The sequence below is a fragment of the Canis lupus genome, chromosome 19 (assembly GCF_048164855.1).
Source record: "Canis lupus baileyi chromosome 19, mCanLup2.hap1, whole genome shotgun sequence".
Taxonomy (NCBI): Eukaryota; Metazoa; Chordata; class Mammalia; order Carnivora; family Canidae; genus Canis; species Canis lupus.
This window is the reverse complement of record NC_132856.1, coordinates 10339511-10359658: the sequence shown is the minus strand read 5'-3', so window position 1 is coordinate 10359658 and position 20148 is coordinate 10339511. Positions and strand designations below refer to the sequence as shown.

At 39.9% G+C, this 20148-nt stretch overlaps 1 protein-coding gene and 1 long non-coding RNA gene across 5 annotated transcripts in view; one reads left to right on the top strand and one right to left on the bottom strand.

The window, feature by feature from the left end:
• Positions 1-637: 637 nt before the first annotated feature.
• Positions 638-20148, top strand: part of THUMPD3 (THUMP domain 3 tRNA guanosine methyltransferase) — a 23249-nt gene continuing 3738 nt past the window's right edge. Inside the window, exons 1-7 of one of the 4 annotated variants that reach the window (XM_072785277.1) lie at positions 638-728; positions 2323-2611; positions 3683-3760; positions 10792-11268; positions 14164-14294; positions 17118-17187; positions 19646-19761. In XM_072785277.1, coding sequence (XP_072641378.1) covers positions 2357-2611; positions 3683-3760; positions 10792-11268; positions 14164-14294; positions 17118-17187; positions 19646-19761 — 1127 coding nt within the window. In that variant the 5' untranslated portion in view covers positions 638-728; positions 2323-2356. Of the gene's footprint in view, positions 729-862; positions 999-2322; positions 2612-3682; positions 3761-10791; positions 11269-14163; positions 14295-17117; positions 17188-19645; positions 19762-20148 lie in introns of those variants that run through there. The other 3 variants (XM_072785279.1, XM_072785276.1, XM_072785278.1) reach the window with 3 other exon arrangements.
• Positions 15820-20148, bottom strand: part of LOC140609893 (uncharacterized) — a 21212-nt gene continuing 16883 nt past the window's right edge. The window contains exon 2 of the long non-coding RNA XR_012011607.1: positions 15820-16285. This is a non-coding gene — a long non-coding RNA (uncharacterized lncRNA). The remainder of the gene's footprint in view (positions 16286-20148) is intronic.

Here is a 20148-nt window from a genome sequence, read left to right as displayed (position 1 = left end):
AGTTCCACAAGTTTCCCTCTAAAATAAGTTAGGGACGCCTGCGTGGCTCAGCAGTTGAGCATCTGCCTTTGGCTCAGGGCGTGATCCTGGAGACGCAGGATCAAGTCCCACTTCGAGCTGCCTGTATGGAGCCTGCTTCTCCCGCGGCCTGTGTCTCTGCCTCTCTCTCTCTGCCTCTCATGAATAAATAAATAAAATCTTAAAAAAAATAAAGTTAAAAATACATATTTGGGGCACCCGGGTGGCTCCGTCCTTGAGAATCAGCCTCTTGATTTCAGCTCAGGTCATGCATCTCAGGGTGTAAGATGGAGCCCCTTTACCCACTCCACACCTGGCCTAGAGTCAGCTTGAGATACTCTCTCCCTCTCCCTCTCCACCCCACTCTGTCTCTAATAAATAAATATTTAAATATATGTAAAATAAATATTTTATTTATTTATTCATGAAAGACACAGAGAGAGAGAGAGGCAGAGACAGACAGAGGGAGGAGAAGCAGGCTCCAGGCAGGGAGCCCCATGTGGGACTCGATCCCAGGACTCTGGGACCAGGCCCTGAGCTGAAGGCGGACGCTCAGCCGCTGAGCCACGCAGGCGTCTCTCTCTCTATGTAACTGGGTTAGTGCACGCGCCTCCAGTGAGCTGTTGGAACAAACGAAACGGCGGTGCGAAGCGCTTGCTCCGGGCTCGGCACGGCTCGGCACGGCTCGGCACGGCTCGGCAGCCCCCCAGGTTAGCGGCTAAGCCGAGGAGCCCTGAGGTCCCGCTCTCAGCTCGCAAGACGCGCGCATCCCCCACCGCAGCGGCCGACTCCCACGCGGGGGGCGCCACCGCGCACGGACCTTGGTGCGCATGCTCCTCTTTCACGCCCCTTCGCGGGCGCCCTTCCCTAGCGCTGAGCGACTTCCGTTTCCGGGAGAGTGGAGGCGGCTTCCGGCGGCGTGACCTGAGCGCGCTGGGCTGGCGGGGTGCCGGAGCAGGAAGGGTCTGCGCTGGCTGCCGGTAACCGGGCGGCGGGTGGGAGTGGCCGGGTGTGGCGCCGCTGGCCCTCGGGAGGGAGGGGCGACCTCTGTCTTGCGGCCCGAGCCAACACCGGGCTGGACTTCAGCCCGATCCTGTTGTGGAGGCTTCTGTTGTTGTTGCCTCCTCTAGGCCTTCGCCCCCACGCCGGGATTCCTGCCGCTGGGGCCCCGCGGGTGGGAGTCGGGAGACGTGGGTTTCATTCCCGCCTGCGCCGCTGCCCGGCTCTGTCTGACCTGGGGCGGGATATGCCCCGTCGTGGGCTTCAGCTGCTTCGTTTAGAAGACGGCAGCTGTATTCACAGGGATTATGAGCTCCTTTGGGGTTGGAACTGACTTTTATTGGCGTTCTACGCCGTCGCCTGCCCGGCCACAGAGCAAGAACAGTGTAGGTACTCTGTGCCTACTGGAGTTGTTTCGGGTCCCAAAACCTTTGAAGGTCGAGCGATGGCTATGGCTATTGATCCCCGCCGCCTACCTCTCTAAATCCCGCCCTGCGCCCCCCTCCCTCCCGCCCCATCCTCAGAGACAGGAAATTTGGCCTACTATTTCAGATATTTTACAGATACTGTTTGCCAGTCGGTGGATCCCGGAGTAGACGTTCGGACGTTTGCCGTCGTTAGATCGTAGATGTTCAGTTAATCACTTTTAAACGCATGACTCTATTTCGCAGGAGGGAGATAGATCTCCTCTTAGAAAGTTTTAGTCAGGGGCCTGGCAGTATGCTCTACTCACTTAAGTCTCCCAGCAGCTCCAGAAGACAAGTATTAATTAGTTCCCGTTTTTGCAGATGAGGGAAATTGAGGCAGAGGAGAAAAAAACTTGTTTTATGCCATTCACCGTGTGAATGCGGAGGGCAAGAGGTCAAACCCATGCCTGCAATTCCAAAGCCCCATGTTCTTAACTATTAGCTGAAAAAAGACTGGATGTATAAATATATTTGAATGTATCCCAGCAGCCTAAGAGGAATTGTTAGCTGTACGAGGTGGCTATTATCAACACAGATGGTCCCAAATCAAACATTGCATGCTGTGGGTATACTGTTTCTCTGTCTCCTTTTCTTCCTTGACATCTATATTGCTTTTTAAATAATATCCCCGTTTACATCCTGTCCTCTGTGCCCATGTTATTCAGTTATCTTTTATCTTTGGTTAATATTGATTCAGGTGTGTTGACTACCTATGATGGTGTCAGTTATGTGACCTTTTCCGCCAGCCCTCCAAAGCAGGTGTTTTTAATTATAGTTGAAATATGAGGGGATAATACTTAGGCATTATCTCTTTTTCTTTTCTGTACTGCTTTTAAAGGGACTGTATTAGGAATTTTGGAAGCACTGCCAACATGTCTGATGTTCAGGAAGCCACTAACCAACTCCTGGATGTGAGCCTTCATGAGCACCAGAAGTCTATACCAGTTACAGGAAGTGGTCCCAGAAGTGAGTCTCAGCACCTCCAAGTCACTATTGGAGCCACTGTGCCTACTGGTTTTGAGCAAACAGCTGCAGATGAAGTGAGAGAGAAATTGGGGTCATCATGCAAAATCAGCAAAGACCGGGGCAAGATATATTTTGACATTTCAGTGGAAAGTCTGGCTCAGGTTTGAATGAAGCAATATTTAAAATAGTTTTCTAAAAAGGTCATTTTACAATCATTTTCTGGCTTGAATCCTTTTTTGCTTTTCTTTGCTCTGCCCCACATCTGGTGATTTTAAAGTATTACTGCATTTTCCATTCAGTACTGATTTTATGTTTGATTAATGTCAAATTCTTGCTCAAAAGTAGGAATCAGTGAAAGGGAGAAGTGGTCAGTAACTGCCATCCCGCTAGAATAAAAGCTAATCAGTATCTCATTACCATATGAACATTGTGAGAGCAGGAATTGTCTGAGGTTTTTTGTCTGATATTTCCCAAGTTCTTAGTGTCTGGCATATAGTAGACACCTAATAAATATTTGGGGAATGAATTGGCCAGCAAATATTTTTCCACCCAGTATCTTAGTTGATGACCTTACCAGCTTTGTAAAGATAGATGCTTTTTTTTTTTTTTTTAAGATTTTATTTATTAATGAGAGACACAGAGAAAGAGAGAGAGGCAGAGAGAGAGAGAAGCAGGCTCCAATGGAGAGATCCCAATGTAGGACTTGATCCCAGGACTCCAGGATCACACCCTGGGCCGAAGGCAGGCACTCAATCACTGAGCCACCCAGGCATCCCGAGAGGTGCTATTCTCATCCCCATTAATCATTAGACTTATGAATAAGTAATTTGCCTTATTTGGGATTATTAGCTGAGTGACCCAGCTACTAATCCCAGCTGGTGCTCAAACTCTATGCTCTTAACTACTGCACTATACAGTGTATCCCTGGCAGCTGTGAGGAGAAATATAGTAAAGCTCCACTTGACTTTCTTCATCTTCCTTTCTCCCCTAAACCTGTTTCCCAGGTAACATTTCAAGCTATCCTTCCATCTTCCATTTCTGTAGGGGAATAGAAGCTAATGGGTAACTAAAAACATGGCAGACTGGGGTGATAGGAAAAATTTAAAGTACAAATGATAGGTATTCGTTTCATTAAAATCTTTATATCTGATTTTTATATTTAAATGTTGATAGTTTGTGATTCAAAAGTTTTCTTAGAACTTTGTTTCTAACATTTTTCTTCCCTCCTCTAGGTTCATTGTCTGAGATCAGTTGATAACTTATTTGTGGTCGTTAAGGAATTTAAAGATTACCCGTTCAAAGAAACAAAGGTGAGTTTTCCCAAGCATGGTAGCTGAGACCTGCAGCCATCTTGCCCAAAGAGATTATTCCCACATTTTGCATTCTCTCGCTTAGCATTACTACTGCTTTTAGAATATAGAATACTGGGAGGCTTTGACAATAAAAATCAGAGGTTTGTTGACAGCCATTCCAAAAGTTTTTTTTTTTTTTTTTTTTTTAAGATTTATTTATTTGGGAAGAGATGGGAAGGGGCAGAGAGGGAGCAAGGGAATCTTGAGCCAACTCCCCCACTGAGCATGGAAGTCAATTTGGGCCCTGATCCCACAATCCTGAGATCATGAGCAGAGCTGAAATCAAGAGTTGGACACTTAACTGACATCTAAGGCAAGAGTTGTTTTTAAAAGAATCAATATTGGGGATCCCTGGGTGGCTCAGCGGTTTAGTGCCTGCCTTTGGCCCAGGGTGCGATCCTGGAGTCCTGGGATCAAGTCCCACATCAGGCTCCCTGCATGGAGCGTGCTTCTCCCTCTGCCTGTGTCTCTGCCTCTCTCTCCTCCTATGTCTATCATGAATAAATAAAATCTTTAAAAAAAAAATCAATATTGTGGGTAGTAGGCAAAACAGGTGGGAGAGAGTCAAAAGGTACAGACTTAAAATTATAAACTTGAGGATATAATGTATAGCATCGTGACTATAGCTAATGATACTCTATTGATTGCATATTTGCAAGTTGCTAATAGAGTAGATCTTAAAAGTTCTCATCATAAAAACATTTTTAACTATATAGGGTGACATGTTAGTAGACATTGCGGTGATCGTTTCACAATATATACATACATCAAATCATATTGTACATTTTATTTTATTTTATTTTATTTTATTTTATTTTATTTTTTTAATTTATGATAGAGAGAGAAGGAGAGAGGCAGAGACATAGGCAGAGGGGGAAGCAGGCTCCATGCACTGGGAGCCCGACGTGGGATTCGATCCTGGGTCTCCAGGATCGCCCTGGGCCAAAGGCAGGCACTAAACCACTGCGCCACCCAGGGATCCCCATATTGTACATTTTAGAAAGTAGAATAATGTTATATTTCAGTTGCATCTCTTGTAAAAGATGAAAGATTAACAAAATGAGTTAACAAAAGTCAATATAGAAAAATATCAGAGTGTGGAAGAAATAAATTGACTTTCTTACAGAAAGGTACGTTGCTTTGGATTAGCTTTTTTTTTTTTTTTTAATATTTTATTTATTTATTCATGAGAGATACACAGAGAGAGACAGAGGCAGAGGGAGAAGCAGGCTCCATGCAGGGAGCCCACTGTGGGACTTGATCTTGGGACCGGGATCACGCCCTGAGCCCAAGGCAGGCGCTCAACCGCTGAGCCACTCAGGCGTCCCAGCATCTGATTGCTAAATATTAATATGCTGCATAAGTTGAGGTTTGAAAAATAGATTGCAGTAAAGCCTTAGTATTTTTCCACATTGTTTTTTGATCAGGTTTCCAGAGTCAGATGCTTGATAACTTCTATCAGTTTTATTACCTATATTAGAAACAATGTGTTTTTAAGATCTATAATATACTGCCCAATTCTCCAGTTTTTATTTATTGGCAGCAGGTTGATTTCCAAAGCACTATTCAATAACCAAAGTGATATGAACCCACAGCCTAGAAAAAATAAAATCAGACCTAAAAGAATTCAGGCTGAAAATACATCAAAATTTTATTAACTAAAAATGGAACTTTTTTTTTTTTTTTTTAAATAAATATGATATTTATTTATTTATGATAGAGAGAGAGAGAGAGAGGCAGAGACACAGGCAGAGGGAAAAGCAGGCTCCATGCACCGGGAGCCCGACGTGGGACCCGATCCCGGGTCTCGAGGATCGCGCCCTGGGCCAAAGGCAGGCGCCAAACCGCTGCGCCACCCAGGGATCCCAAAAATGGAACTTTCAACACTAGTATTATAACCCTTCAGACTTCTAATAGTCATTATCAACTGAATTATATCAATAAAACTAGAACATAACAGGCAGGCTGCTGGAAATTTTGCTTCTTAGCGTTTGGAAGTTTTAATAGCCAATTCCATACATGAGTAGATGTTAACAGGCATTTTTAGAAACTAAAAAAACAAATTTAAAAACATCTGTAAACTTCCATCTTAAATTCTGGCCTTTAACTTACTAGGACATTATTAATATTTTCCTAAATTCTTATGTTTTTGCCATCTTAGAGTTTGAATTATTTTGGGTGGTTTTGATCTCTACAAAGTAATGGTTCTATATGAGCCAGCTTGTCAGAGTTGCCTTATATATAAGTAACTGCAAAAGAGGTTGCTGGTGGAAGTCCCAAAAGAAGAGCAGCAAGGGTTAAGGTAGATTTTTAGATCTCTACAAGAACATGTGTATGACCATGAAAGATTGTTGCCCTTCACTTTATGGACTTAAATTGCAACATGTCCCAGTAATCAGTAATGCTTGTTTTTTTTTAAATATTTGCTTCTTGTTTTCTGTTAGCCATCAGTTTCATTGTTTGTGGCATTATACTTTCCCATCTTATGAAAAGCATGTTACTTAGTATTCTAATAGGTCTTTTTTTAAGTATTCAGATGATGTCATGAATTTTTAAAACAGGTTAACCTGTTTTAAAAATAAAAGGGTAATATCTGTGCTTTACATGTTGGTTTTTTTTTTTTAAGCTAGGTAATACATGTACTTAGATCAAAGTTGTAAAGACCCAAAGGATATACAGTGAAAAGTGTTTGTTCCTGTATTTCCATACCAGGCAGTTCCCTCCCTGAAGGCAACACCTCTTACCAATTTCTTGGATATCCTTCTAGAGATATTTTATGAATATGTGCATTTTATGTACTTACACAAATTGAAAGCATGCCATACATACTGTTCTGTGCTGTGCTTTTTCTCCTGTATCTTGAACATCATGCCAATATGTTGGATTTCACTGCATCATAATCTAATCATTCCCCTTTAGGATATTAGAGTTTTTTTTACTCTTGCCATGACGGTGGTCCAGCAGATATTCTGTGTACATCCATGTACACAGTCAGAGGGTTCAGTCTGAGGGTTATTTTTCTGTTTAATAAGAGTTTATCTTACCAGTACTTATTGATAGGATCAAAATGTTTGGTCTTGGTTCTGTCACATTTATGTTACACTCTGTTTCTTCTTATTAAAAGTTTCTTTATCTTATGTGTTTTCTTTGTTTTTTCACACATTGTTTTATAACAGTTTGGAAGGGTTTGGGTTTGAGTTTGGTTTGGTGTTGAAACCCCAGCTGTAAGGTTTCTAGCTATTATTATAACTACAACTTAAACTACTATTTATGTAGTATTTTTTGAATCCCTTCTAAGAGCAGTGATGAAGTTGGCACGTTTTCCACATCTCCTCTCCTTCCTTTCTGCCCTCCAGTCTTATTATTTTCTTAGTGCTGATCCAAGTGCTTTTATTTATTTATTATTAAATTTTTAAAAAATAAACTCCACACTCAGTGTGGAGCCCAACGTGGCGCTTGAACTCACGACCCTGAGATCAGGACCTGAGGTGAGATCAAGAGTCAGAAGCTTAACCAAATGAGCCACTAACTCACCCCAGCCCCAGTGCTTTTAAATGTATTCACTTATTAGTTTGAACTTCTGTCTCTTAATCTCTTGATAGAGGAGGCTATCAGTATCTCTTTTTTCCTTTCTCCTCTAACTACATTATATTTTGTGATATTCACATTCTGTCTGTAGTCCTAATCTCCATTTTTTTTATCTCTTCAATGGCATGAGTTAAGAAGTGATTGCTTTTCACCTTTATGTTTGATTAATAATTTAAGTATAAAATTTGGAGTCATGTTTTTCTTCTGGAAAAATATTGTAGACATGTTCATTTTCTTCTAGCTTTGAATGTTGCCGCGGAAAATTCTAAGACCATCTTGATATTATCCCCGTTATTTGTTGCTTTCTTGGTATTTTTGCTTCATGCCAAGATTTTATTTTTAATCTCTGAAGTCAACTTACAAGTTCACAAGAATGTGTCTCATTGTCGATAATTCTTTGTCAAGGGCATCCCGGGTGGCTCAGCGGTTTAGTACTACCTTCAGCCCAGGGTGTGATCCTGGAGACCCGGATCAAGTCCCATATCGGGCTCCCTGAATGGAGCCTGCTTCTCCCTCTGCCTGTGTCTCTGCCTCTCTCTGCATCTCTGTGTCTCATGCATGAATAAATAAAATCTTTAAAAAAAAAAAAAATTCCTTGTCAAGATATGTCAGTCTATAGAGAAGTTCATATCTACATACATTTCTTGAAATTTTTCTTAAATTATTATTATTATTTTATTATGTAAGCTCTATACCCATTTTAGGGCTCAAACTCACAACCCTGAGATCAAGAGTCACATGTTCTACCAAGTATGCCAGCCAGGTGCCCCTAAATTTTTTTTTCATTATCCTATTCTCTCTTCACAGATAAACCAGTTATACATATGTAGGATCTCTTGACTTTCATGTTTTAAGATTTTCTTTAATCTTTTTTGTTTTTAACTTTTTGCTCTTTTCCATTGTATTTACTTTTCTCCACATCCCTTACTTTGTTTTCAGCAGTGTCTTTTGTGCATGGTGCTTTGAATATGATCTTAAGTTTGAAGTCATTTTATTTTTTTATTCCACTTACTCTTTGAACTCTATAAGCTCCTATTTCATCTTTTTATGGTGGCTCACCTCATCTTTCTGCTTTTATATCTCTGCTTGGAGCTCTTATTTTACCAAGGTATTTCCTCATTACATTTTTTTTCCTATCATATCAACATGTTTGATCACAGTTTTCAACTGCTCTGTGGCAGTGTCTTTCTAATCGTTTTTTTGCCTGCTCTTTGTTTTTCTATTGCTTTCCTCCTTTGTTCGTTCTTTCTTTTTTTTTTTTAAGATTTTATTTATTCATGAGAGACAGAGAGAGAGAGAGGCAGAGACAGAGACCAGACAGAAGCAGGCTCCACGCAGGGAGCCCAAGTCCCGGGTCCTCAGGATCACGCCCTGGGCCTAAGGCAGGTGCTAAACCGCTGAGCCACCCAGGCGTCCCTCCTTTGTCCTTTCTTATGTTCATGTAAATCTCATGCTGATAACTTTTGATGGTTGTTCATCTATGAATGAGGAACCTGCTATTGATGAGGAACCTGCTCATGTGGGAGAAGCCAGGAACTGTTCCAGGCCAGCAAGAAATTCCCCTGCTTCACTGTGAAATTCCTTCTGACAAAGGGTTGTAGGGCAGTGAGTTCTCTCTTCCTTCTTTTTTTTTAAATAGTTTTATTGAGGTATAATTTCCATGCTACTGCATAGGTTTCTTTTAACCATTACTTCTCTCTAACCTGAAGAGATTGGCAGCTTCATCGTTTTTAACAATATAAAAAACAGCTCTCCCCAGCTCTACCTTATCAATACTCTCAGCAAATAGAGCTTGTCCATAAGATTTCTTGTTCAGCCTCCATTTCTCTCCTCTGCTTGTTCTTGGTACCAATGAAGTCCAGGGAAGTTCCTTCTGTCAGTATACATACTTCTACTATTTCAAAGAAGAGTTTATTTGCTACAACTTTGCATTCTCTCTCTGGTGTCTTCCTGCACCTCTGTTTGACCTTCACTTACACTTGGGAATTCTGTTAGAATTGTTATGGTTCAAGGTTATAGATATTACGTAGATTGTATTAAGATAAAGTTGGTATATTTGTTGTTGGTGGTGTTTATAATGGTGTCTGCAGGGGAAAAAAAGGGGCTGTACCGGTGTTCTCCATCAACATTAAACCTCCAAGTCCTGTAGATGCCCTTTATAAAAGGGAAATAATTTTGTAAATAGATTTGAATTTGCCAAGCCTGAAATTTACCATTGTTCATCAGGTTTCAAGTAGTATCAAAACCTTAACTCTTCTCCATTTCAAGTCTCAGTTCCATCAGTGAACATGGATCTTTTTCTAATTTGGTCTTCAGTAGCATATACTGTCTATGCCAGCACTCTGCAGTAGAACTTTATTATGGGACTGTTTTAGGTCTACAGTGTCCAACACAGTAGCCAGTAGCCTCTAGCATGTGAAATGTAGCTCATGTGATTGAGAAACTGAGGGGTTTTATTTTAAGTAAGTTCTACGCTTTTTCTTACTTTTTAAAAGGATGATTCTAAAAAATAAAAATAAAAAAAATAAAAGGATGATTCTAGATGCTATTTAGAAATTGGAAAGATACATTTTTCACTGTTTCTGGTTTCTTTTTCCTTTTAAAAAATAATACTTAGGGGTACCTGGCTGGCTCAGTCAGTGGAGTGTTTTTTGTCTGCTCTTTTGTGGAGCGTGCTGCAACTCTTGATTTCAGGGTTGTGAGTTTGAGCCTCATATTAAGTGTAGAGATTACTTAAAAAATAAGTAAATAATACTATCTTTTAAAAGAGTTAGTTTTATTTTATTTATTTTTTAATATATTTTATTTATTTATTCATGTGAGACACACAGAGAGAGGGAGAGGGAGAGGCAGAGACACAGGCAGAGGGACAAGCAGGCTCCATGCAGGGAGCCTGATGTGGGACTCAATCCCGGGACTCCAGGATCACGCCCTGGGCCAAAGGCAGGTGCCAAACCACTGAGCCACCCAGGGATCCCCTAAAAAAGTTAGTTTTATTTTTTTATTTTATTTTATTTTAAAGTTAGTTTTAAAAGTAGCATGTATACATAGTACAAAATTCAGAAGGAAGTCAGGTGAGAGGTGAATTGCCCTCTTCTCCTTCATCCACCTACTTCCCCTCCTGAGAGGTAACTATTGTTAATAGTTTGATTGCTTACATTTTAATCCTAAAGCCCAACTTCTGATCTACTGGTCTAGTATTATTTTTCAGTCATTTAATTTGTGTATATCTTCATTTTCAATGAAATTTTAATTTCCTTAATAGTAGATGTTATCTTATTTCCTCCTTTGTTCTGCACTCTTACCACTGCCCCCCAGCATAATGATTAATATAGTCTGTGTAGGACTTGTTCAATGAAAGTGGTGAGAGATATATGGATTTCATTCTCTGTACTTTATAGGAAGAAGTTCTAAAGGATTTTGAAGAATTGGCTGGGAAGCTTCCATGGTCAGACCCTTTAAAAGTATGGAAAATTAATACCAGCTTCAAGAAAAAAAAAACAAAACGCAAAAAGATAAATCAGAATTCAAGTAAAGAGAAGACTAATAATGGACAAGGAGACAAAACAGACGAGAGAGATGATAAAAAAGGATTCATTAACAATACCTTAGATTCCCATATCTTAGACTATTATGAAAATCCAGCCATCAAAGAAGAGGTCTCAACATTAGTAGGTGATGATTTGGCATCTTGTAAAGATGAGAAGGATGAAAGCTCAAAAGAAGAAACTCAACCTGAATTGTTGAAGTTTAGGGTCACGTGCAACAGGGCAGGAGAGAAACACTGCTTTTCCTCAAATGAGGCCGCAAGAGATTTTGGAGGTGCTATTCAAGATTACTTTAAGTGGAAGGCTGACATGACCAACTTTGATGTGGAGGTACGTACAGGCTCTGATTATGATGATTGAAGAAGTCCATTGTAGTATGTATAGCATTTTTAGACTAACCAGTTTTATGGGCAGTTAAATTGTGGTCACAGGGCTAATAGATTGTGGTTAACAAGAGCATTAGCTATGAGACACATCTAGATTCAGAATTTGACTCTACAACTGCATAACTTTAGATAAGATATGGTCTCGAAGCCTGTTTGAAATGGAGCCAGCAGTAGTGTATACTTTTAAGTGTGTCCTGAAAGTTGTTTGTTTGTTTGTTTGTTTGTTTGTTTTTTGGTCCTGAGAGTTAAATGAGATAATACATTTTAAATATTTGGTGCAATAGCTGGTATATACTAAGTACTCAGTAGATGCGAGCTATTAAGACTGGAGTTTTTTAAGCTAGTACTTTTTACATTATATGGACTTTGAGATTATAAAATCCAACCAGAATGAAAGCAGTTTTTTGGGTTTTTTTGTGTCTTGGTTGTAGAATTTTACTATTGAAAAAAAGTGGAGTACATTTTATTTTTTTATTTTTTAAAAGATTTTATTTATTTATGAGAGATGCGCAGAGAGAGGCAGAGACAGAGGGAGAAGCAGGCTTCCTGCAAGGACCCCGATGTGGGACCGGATCCCTGATCCTGGGATCACACCCTGAGCTGAAGGCAGACACCGCCGCTGAGCCACCCAGGCGACATGTGGAGTACATTTCAAAATTAAGCCCCACCTTCCTAAAATCAGGACATCATTGCTAATACCTATTGAACAGCCAGCTCCCCTCTCCTTTTTTTTAAAAGATTTTATTTATTCAGAGAGACACAGAGAGGTAGAGACTTAGGCAGAGGGAGAAGCAGGTTCCATGCAGGGAGCCCCATGCAGGAGTCGATCCCGGAACCCCAGGATCACATCCTGAGCCAAAGGCAGACGCTTAACCGATGGGCCACCCAGGTATCCCAGCTCTTCCCTTTCTTAAATTTTGCTAGATCTGCAAATCCAGATGCCTCTTTATAGCATGCTTACTCTCCTTGGTCTCAGTCTTCTTCAAAACAGGTGATTCACATAAGGGGCATGCTAAGTAGTCTTTAAATCTCTCACAGCTTAAATGACCCCCAGCAGCTGACATTTTTACCAAGAAGTCATTTTCTGTTGCTTTTGGGACACCTGAATCTGGGACAAGTCACTTATCCTCTCTGTACACTTTCCTTACATATTAACTCAGAAAAACAATTCCCCATTCCCCCCCCCTTTTTTTTTTGGACATTAATAGCTGTTATGAGAATGACTAGGCAACTAGAATAGTAATGTCCAAAAGTTAGGGGGGCTCAGAGCACAAATTCTGAAGCCATACTGCCTGGATTCAAATTCCAGCATCAGTGCTGTAGGACTTTGCAGGGGGAGTAAGGGGACCTCTTTGTGCCTCAATTTCCTTGTCTTTATTTATTTATTTTTAAATTGTATTTATTCATGAGGGACACAGAAAGGCAGAGACACAGGCAGAGGGAGAAGCAGGCTTCATGCGGGGAGCCCGACACGGGACTCGACCCCAGGTCTCCAGGATCACACCCTAGGCCGAAGCCGGCACTAAACCGCTGAGCCACCGGGGCCACCCAATTTCCTTATCTTTAAGAGGGAGACAGTAATACCTAGCTCACCTGAAGCTAGTGTAACATTGTGTCAACTGTACTTTAGCAAAACAATAAATTAAAAAGATACCTAGCTTGGAGGGTATGAACATGAAATGAGGTAATAAATGCAAAGTGTATAGAACAATGGCTTGCATATAGAAAGTGGTAGATAAGTGTCAGCTGTTGTTCCTGTTAAGATCATGTTACGTGGAAGACGAGCATGTTTGTTACTTGAAGAGCTTATTATTTCAACTGTGTTTTAGAAAAACCATAGGACGGGGACACCTGGGTGGCTCAGTGGTTGGGTTGCCTGCCTTCGGCGCAGGTTGTGATCCCGGGATCCGGGATCAAGTACTGCATCGGGCTCCCTGCATGGAGCCTGCTTCTCCCTCTGCCTATGTCTCTGCCTTCTCTCTGTGTCTCTCATGAATAAATAAATAAATCTTAAAAAAAAAAAAAAAAGAAAAAAACCCATATGACAAAAAAGCATTTTGTAGGCATTATTAAGTGAGTCAAATTTAAAAACACATTAAGAAAATAATAGGTGATAAAGCAAATGTGACACATTGTCATCAGCTGGTTAATCTAAGTGCAGGGTATATTTAGGAATTCATTGTACAAGTGTTCTGGTAGTAGTTCTGTATGTTTGAAATCTTTTCAAAAAAGTTAAAATTTAAAAAAGTACATTAACCCATAAACGTACAAAATATGTTGATATTATAAAAGTTCAGGGGATAATCTGGTTAGAACTTAGAGTAAGTGAAAAGAATCAAACAGGTTTTAAAATTTAAAAGTATATTGGGCAGCCCAGATGGCTTAGCGGTTTAGTGCCACCTTTAGCCAGGGGCCTGATCCTGGAGACCTGGGATCGAGTCCCACGTCAGGCTCCCTGCATAGAGCCTGTTTCTCCCTCTGCCTGTGTCTCTGCCTTTCTCTCTCTCTGTGTGTTTATTCATGAGAGACACAATAAAGAGGCAGAGACACAGGCAGAGGGAGAAGAAGCAGGCTCCATGCAGGAAGCCCGATGTGGGACTCGATCCTGGGACTCTGGGATCATGCCCAAAGGCAGACAGATGCTCAACCGCTGAGCCACCCAGGCGTCCCTATTCTATCTTTTCTTTAAGATTTTATTTTAAAGCAATCTCTCCACCCAGCATGGGGCTTGAACTCACAACCCCAAGATTCAGAGTTGCATTCTCTATTGACTGAGCCAGCCAGCCAGGTGCCCCTATTTTATTCTCTCTTGTTCTTTTGTTTGTTTGTTTTTTAACAGGTTCTTTTGAACATCCATGATAAAGAAATTGTTGTGGGCATTGCATTGACAGAAGAGAGTCTCCACCGAAGAAATATTACACATTTTGGACCTACAACTCTTAGATCTACTCTTGCCTATGGGATGCTCAGGTAAGAGAATGGGTTGGCCATCCAGATTACAGTGACACCTTGAGGGGCACCTGGATGGCCCAGTTGGTTAAGCATCTGACTTCTGATTCAGGTCATGATCTCAGGGTCTAGGGATCGAGACCTACGTCAGGCTCCTTGCTCATTGGGAGTCTGCTTAAAGATTCTTCCTCCTCTGCTCCTCCCCTCCTCTGCTCTTGCATGTGCACGCACGCACATGTGCACTCTCTTTCTGCCCCTCCTGCTTGTGTGCTTGCGCTCTCTGTCTCTGTCTCTCTCTCAAATAAATAAATCATGGGGTACCTGCATGGCTCAGTTGGTTAAGTGTCTGACTTCAGCTCAGGTCATGATCTCAGGTTGTGGGTTTAAACCCCACATCAGGCTCCCCATCAAGTGGGGAGTCTGCTTCTCTCTCTCCCTCTGCGCTCCTCCCCATGCTTGTGCTCTCTTTCTCCCTTTCTCTCTCTCTCAAATAAATCTTTTTTTTTAAAAAATTAAATCTTTTTTAAAAAGTGACACTTTGGGGCAGCCTGGGTGGCTCAGCGGTTTAGCGCCGCCTTCAGCCCAGGGCCTGATCCTGGAGACCTGGGATCGAGTCCCACGTCGGGCTCCCTGCATGGAGCCTGCTTCTCCCTCTGCCTATGTCTCTGCCTCTCTCTCTCTCTCTCTATCTCTCATGAATAAATAAATAAAATATTTAAAAAAAAAATAGTGACACTTTGATTGAATTTTACTATTAAAACACTTGAATTTTTTGTGAAGTACTGTGTTAGAATTTAGTGGATAAACAACAGGGTAAAAAGCTAATGATCTGTTTTTCTCTTGTATCCAATGTTGATTCCTTGTAATCCTGAAAATAGACTTAACTACCATGTCTGTTATTTTGATTTTAAAATGAGAACAGTAGTTTTCATCTGCCTCTTGAATGGGGTTACCCCATTTCTGTTTACATAGGATATACTGTGTGCTATTAATTTTGCTGTTTCATTTCTGTGCTGTGAAGCAGATGAAAGTAGAGATTTTTATACTTTCAATATTTATTAATGTTTGTAATCTCTAAGCCCAGTGTGAGGCTCAAACTCTAAACCAGGAAATCAAGAGTCACATGGTCTACTGGCGAGCCAGCCAGGTGCCCTGAAAGCAGAGAATTTTTTTAAATGTGTATGGGGGAAGGAGCAAAAGATGGGTATAATGTGTAAATGAACACAGAGAGCTTTTACTCATAATTTTATTTTATTTTATTTATTTATTTATTAAAGATTTTATTTATTTATTCATGAAAAACACACACAGAGAGAGAGGCAGAGACACAGGCAGAGGGAGAAGCAAGCTCCATGCAGGGAGCCTGATATGGGACTTGATCCCGTGACTCCAGGATCATGCCCTACACCAAAGGCAGGTGCTAAACTGCTGAGCCACCCAGGGATTCCCTACTCATAATTTAAAAATCTATACTCACAGCATCTCAGGAGCCATCTGGGATTTTCCACTTTTTCAAGGGCAAGACCTAGCTTGCTTGCTTGCTTGCTTTTTTTTTTTTTTTTTTTTTAATATTTTATTTATTCCATGAGAGACTGAGACAGGGAGGGAGGCAGAGACAGGCAGAGGGAGAAGTAGGCTCCCTGTAAGAAGCTCACTGTGGGACTCCATCCCAGAGCCCGAGGCAGACACTCAACTGCTGAGCCACCCAGGCATCCCAAGACCTGGCTTCCTTTCTCCTTTGCCCTTTTATTAAAGCATGCTTCTTTCCACCTCTAGGACAAGTTGTCTTCTCTAGGTTTCTGTTCTCCAGACTGTGAAATGGGTTTGATGTGAGACTTAAAGGATTGTTAATGAGTAGAAGCAGAAATATATGCTTAGTAACTGTTAGATACAATGTCTGGTGTATTCTGGTATTGATTAGTTGTTTATTAATTATATTTCCTTCTCTTCCAGTCTTTGCTTCCTCTTTCACCATATTCATCCATGGAGTCATAGTTCAGCATAATTGGAACCTATCAGTACAAAGACAATAATAGAATACTGGGCTCATTTTATAAAGGAACAGCTTCCAGTCTTTTTCATTCATTTAACAGACATTTATTTATTATCTATTGCCAGGCATTACGGTAGGAGCTAGGAACATGAGAGTTCTTTGGGTCCAACTATTAGAAACCAAAGTAAAGCTAGTTAAGATTAAAAAAAACAACAACAACCTGATTGCCTAGGAAGGGGGATTTATAGGAAAGATACTGAGAAATCTTGGTGAATCCACAGAAAAACTGAAAGGTTATTAAAAAGATTAAAGGATCTCCTTTAATAAGCTGCATGCATATAGCTTAAATCCATGGCTTAGCAAATACCCAGTGCTCAAAAGTAAAGCGGTTATCTTTGGTAAGGTTCTAACCTTTAAAATTAAATTCATAAGGAAAGGAATACTGAATGTTTAATTACCACTAAACTTATTATCAAAACTTATCGATAATGTTTTACTTGAAACACAGTTGAGATTTTTTTTCTTATTTGATACAGGTGTATATACAAAATAATACTATGTGTTTTCTAAAGACATACATACATATATATTAAAAGATCTGGAAGCTAAATTCCATCTGGAAGTGTGATTTTGGATAAGTCAAGAGGGTATTTTAGTTACGTGTAATTTTTTTTTAAGCTCTAGGATATAGTCAATGTTTGATTACAAATTTATTTTTTAAATGCATATTGACTGGTGTTCCTTTATGCTAGCATAATAGGTCCTTGATATTAAAGCTTCAGGAATAGTCAGTGTGAAATCCCTAGTTATTGATTGTAGTCTTTTCACATAGGCTGTTTTCTCTTCTGTAGGCTCTGTGCTCCTCAACCTACTGATATAATAGTTGATCCAATGTGTGGAACAGGAGCAATACCAATAGAGGTAATAACTTTTCTGTATCTTTTAGATAAGCAAGTGATATATCTAGGATATTCTAGAACTAATGGGCAAATTACACAGAATGAAATCACCAGGGTTGGGTCAGTGGACCCAAAAGTTTTCAAAGAATTGCACTAAGTTTATCAGAAAATAAAAATATTACAACTAGCTAAGGACTGGTAGATTATAAGTGATGGTTACTCAGTGGATTGCAGAGGAGGCTGAAAATTACAAACTAGTGAGTGAGTCCCTTTTCTATAAACAGTTGGTAGACTTGAACAGAAAATTTATTGAAGGCACGAGCATAAATTGGAGGAAGGTGTTGCATCTCTATAAAGTGAGATTATGCTTCTTAATCCACATAGGCTCTTGATAGGAATAAATATAGTTGTAAAATGGAGGAACCTATAATGTTTAGATTTTTCAAGAAGTCTAACATGGCTACACACAAATGCTCTTAAATAGTTTTTTAAATTATTGTGATACTAAGAGAACTCAACTGCTTAAAGCAAAGCAGGAAATTGAAAGGCATTTTCTAAGTGGGGAACATTTAACAGGAGAGTCTCCTTGAGTCAGTATTATCTAAACTTCTACAAATAATTAGGAAGAGGGTGCATCTCTTTAAAATGCTTAAGTTTATTTAAAAAAACTTACTTAAATTTATGAGACATAGTAATTTCTTATGTATAGTATATCTAAAGCCAGTGAGAATAAACTGCAAGAAGCTACACAGATTCTATGAGTGGGCAGAAACTGGACAGATGAACAGGCCCAAAGCAACCCACAAAGGGAAAAATAATCCAGACTGCAATTAGAAAATGAATATGTCCTCTGGAAGTTAAAATCCCAGAAGGAAATCTTGGTAGTCTAGATGACTACTGTTTTCTGGCTGTGTGAGCTAGAGAAATAGATTACTCTGACTAAAGAGCCACATACAAATAAAACTGTGTCAAGAATAATTCTGGGAACAAAGCAAAGTGTTCCTCTCTAGCATTATGCCATGATGTGCCTATGTCTGAAATAGAGAAAGTCACCACAGTCAAGAAATATGCAACAGAGCTAGAGTCCAGAAGGGACCCCCAACCAAATGATATGGAAAATGGTTGAGGCATTTCCAGTAAGAGTAGGCATGAGGATGTTAATATAGAAAAACCTAACTGATACATGATCAGAATGAATGAAGTTATGAAAGGAATGGACAGGATATGTATACAGAATTGTTTACCTAAGTATAAAATAGTGATCTAGAGTTCTCATTTTTTTTTTTTAATTTTTATTTATTTATGATAGTCACAGAGAGAGAGAGAGAGAGAGGCAGAGACACAGGCAGAGGGAGAAGCAGGCTCCATGCACCGGAAGCCCGACGTGGGATTCGATCCCGGGCCTCCAGGATCGCGCCCTGGGCCAAAGGCAGGCGCCAAACCGCTGTGCCACCCAGGGATCCCTAGAGTTCTCATTTTAAAACTTGAAAGTACTACAAAATCCATCTCTTTCAGACCCTGAAAACTGAAGCAGATTTAGTTGAAAAGAGTGTTAGGGAATCAGATTTCATCAAATTCTGCATCATTCTCAAGTGTGTGGGCAAAGGAAAAGACAGTAGTGAAGCCTTGTGTTCATGGTATGGATGTATTTTTGTTTACAAAGGAAGAAGTATTTGTTCCTCATCCTGAAACAGAGTGCAGACCTTTCTCTGTTTTCATGTCAGAAACTTTCTGTGAACCTACGTAGAACATTGTTCAGCATAGGGTAGTGTGAACAATGTTCCACAAATGTTATATAACATTGGTATTTACGTTCTGTTGATATGTTTTTGACTTAATACTACAGAATCCTTTCAGGGATGATGTGGTGGTTATCATTCCAAGGCCTATGCAGTGGATGTTACATTTTGAAATTTTCAAGTACCTCAGTATATCAGATTATATAAAATCCTGTAATCACAAAAGGGCATAGGTTGGTCACATTAATTTGGTTAAGTTTTTCAAACCACAGTTTTATTTTAGGTCTATAATGCTTACTTTGTGCCAGACACTGCTGGCTGAAGGATTGAATAAAATATCAGACTTGTCCTTAGGGAGATTCTTTAAAAGGCAGACAGGTATAGCAATAATTAAAAACAAGTGCAGTGACAGAGTAAGTACAAAATGCTTTGGGTTGGGGAGGCAAATGAGAGACAGCTGGAGGGTTGGGGTTGATGTGAGAGAGGGTGCCATTTGAGCTAGGTCTTGAAAGATACATAGGAATTCAGCAAGTGAGAGAACAGGAGGGCTTCTCAAGCAGAGGGAATAGCAAAGTTCACAACATGCAGTTTTCTACTACTTTAGAAAAGCATTGGATTATTGCATTGGATTGTCCAGTTTATTGACAATCAATTGAAATGATTTTCCTTTTAATCATTTCATTTTTTTGGGGGTGCAGTTTGTTACTTTGGTTTTAATATATATATACTATTGTCTTTTAGGGGGCTACTGAATGGTCTAACTGTTATCATATTGCTGGTGATAATAATCCGTTGGCTGTGAATAGAGCAGCAAATAACATCTCATCTTTATTGACCAAGAGCCAAATTAAAGAAGGGTAAAAACCTAATTTAAAAAGTTTTGTAGCATTTCTTAGATTTAATCATGTTTCCTATCAACTTTATGAATTAATACCCCCAGTGCATGGTGACATCATTATAACTAATATGAGCATACTGTGAGATTCCATTAAATTTAAAACCGTTTATTAAAAGTAACTTAGAAAAATATTTTATTTAACTATATTTTCCCCACCCAGTGCAATTAGTTTATTTCTGTCTTCCTTTTTTCTTTCATTTGTATTATCTTTTTTCCCAAATGGTGGAAGAATATTGCATTGATCCATTTTAGTTTTCCAAATTTTCAAACACTGAGTTTTTTCTATAGTCTTTTTAAAAATGACTGCATATTTGTGTAGAAATACTACAGTTATTTAGCCTTTCCT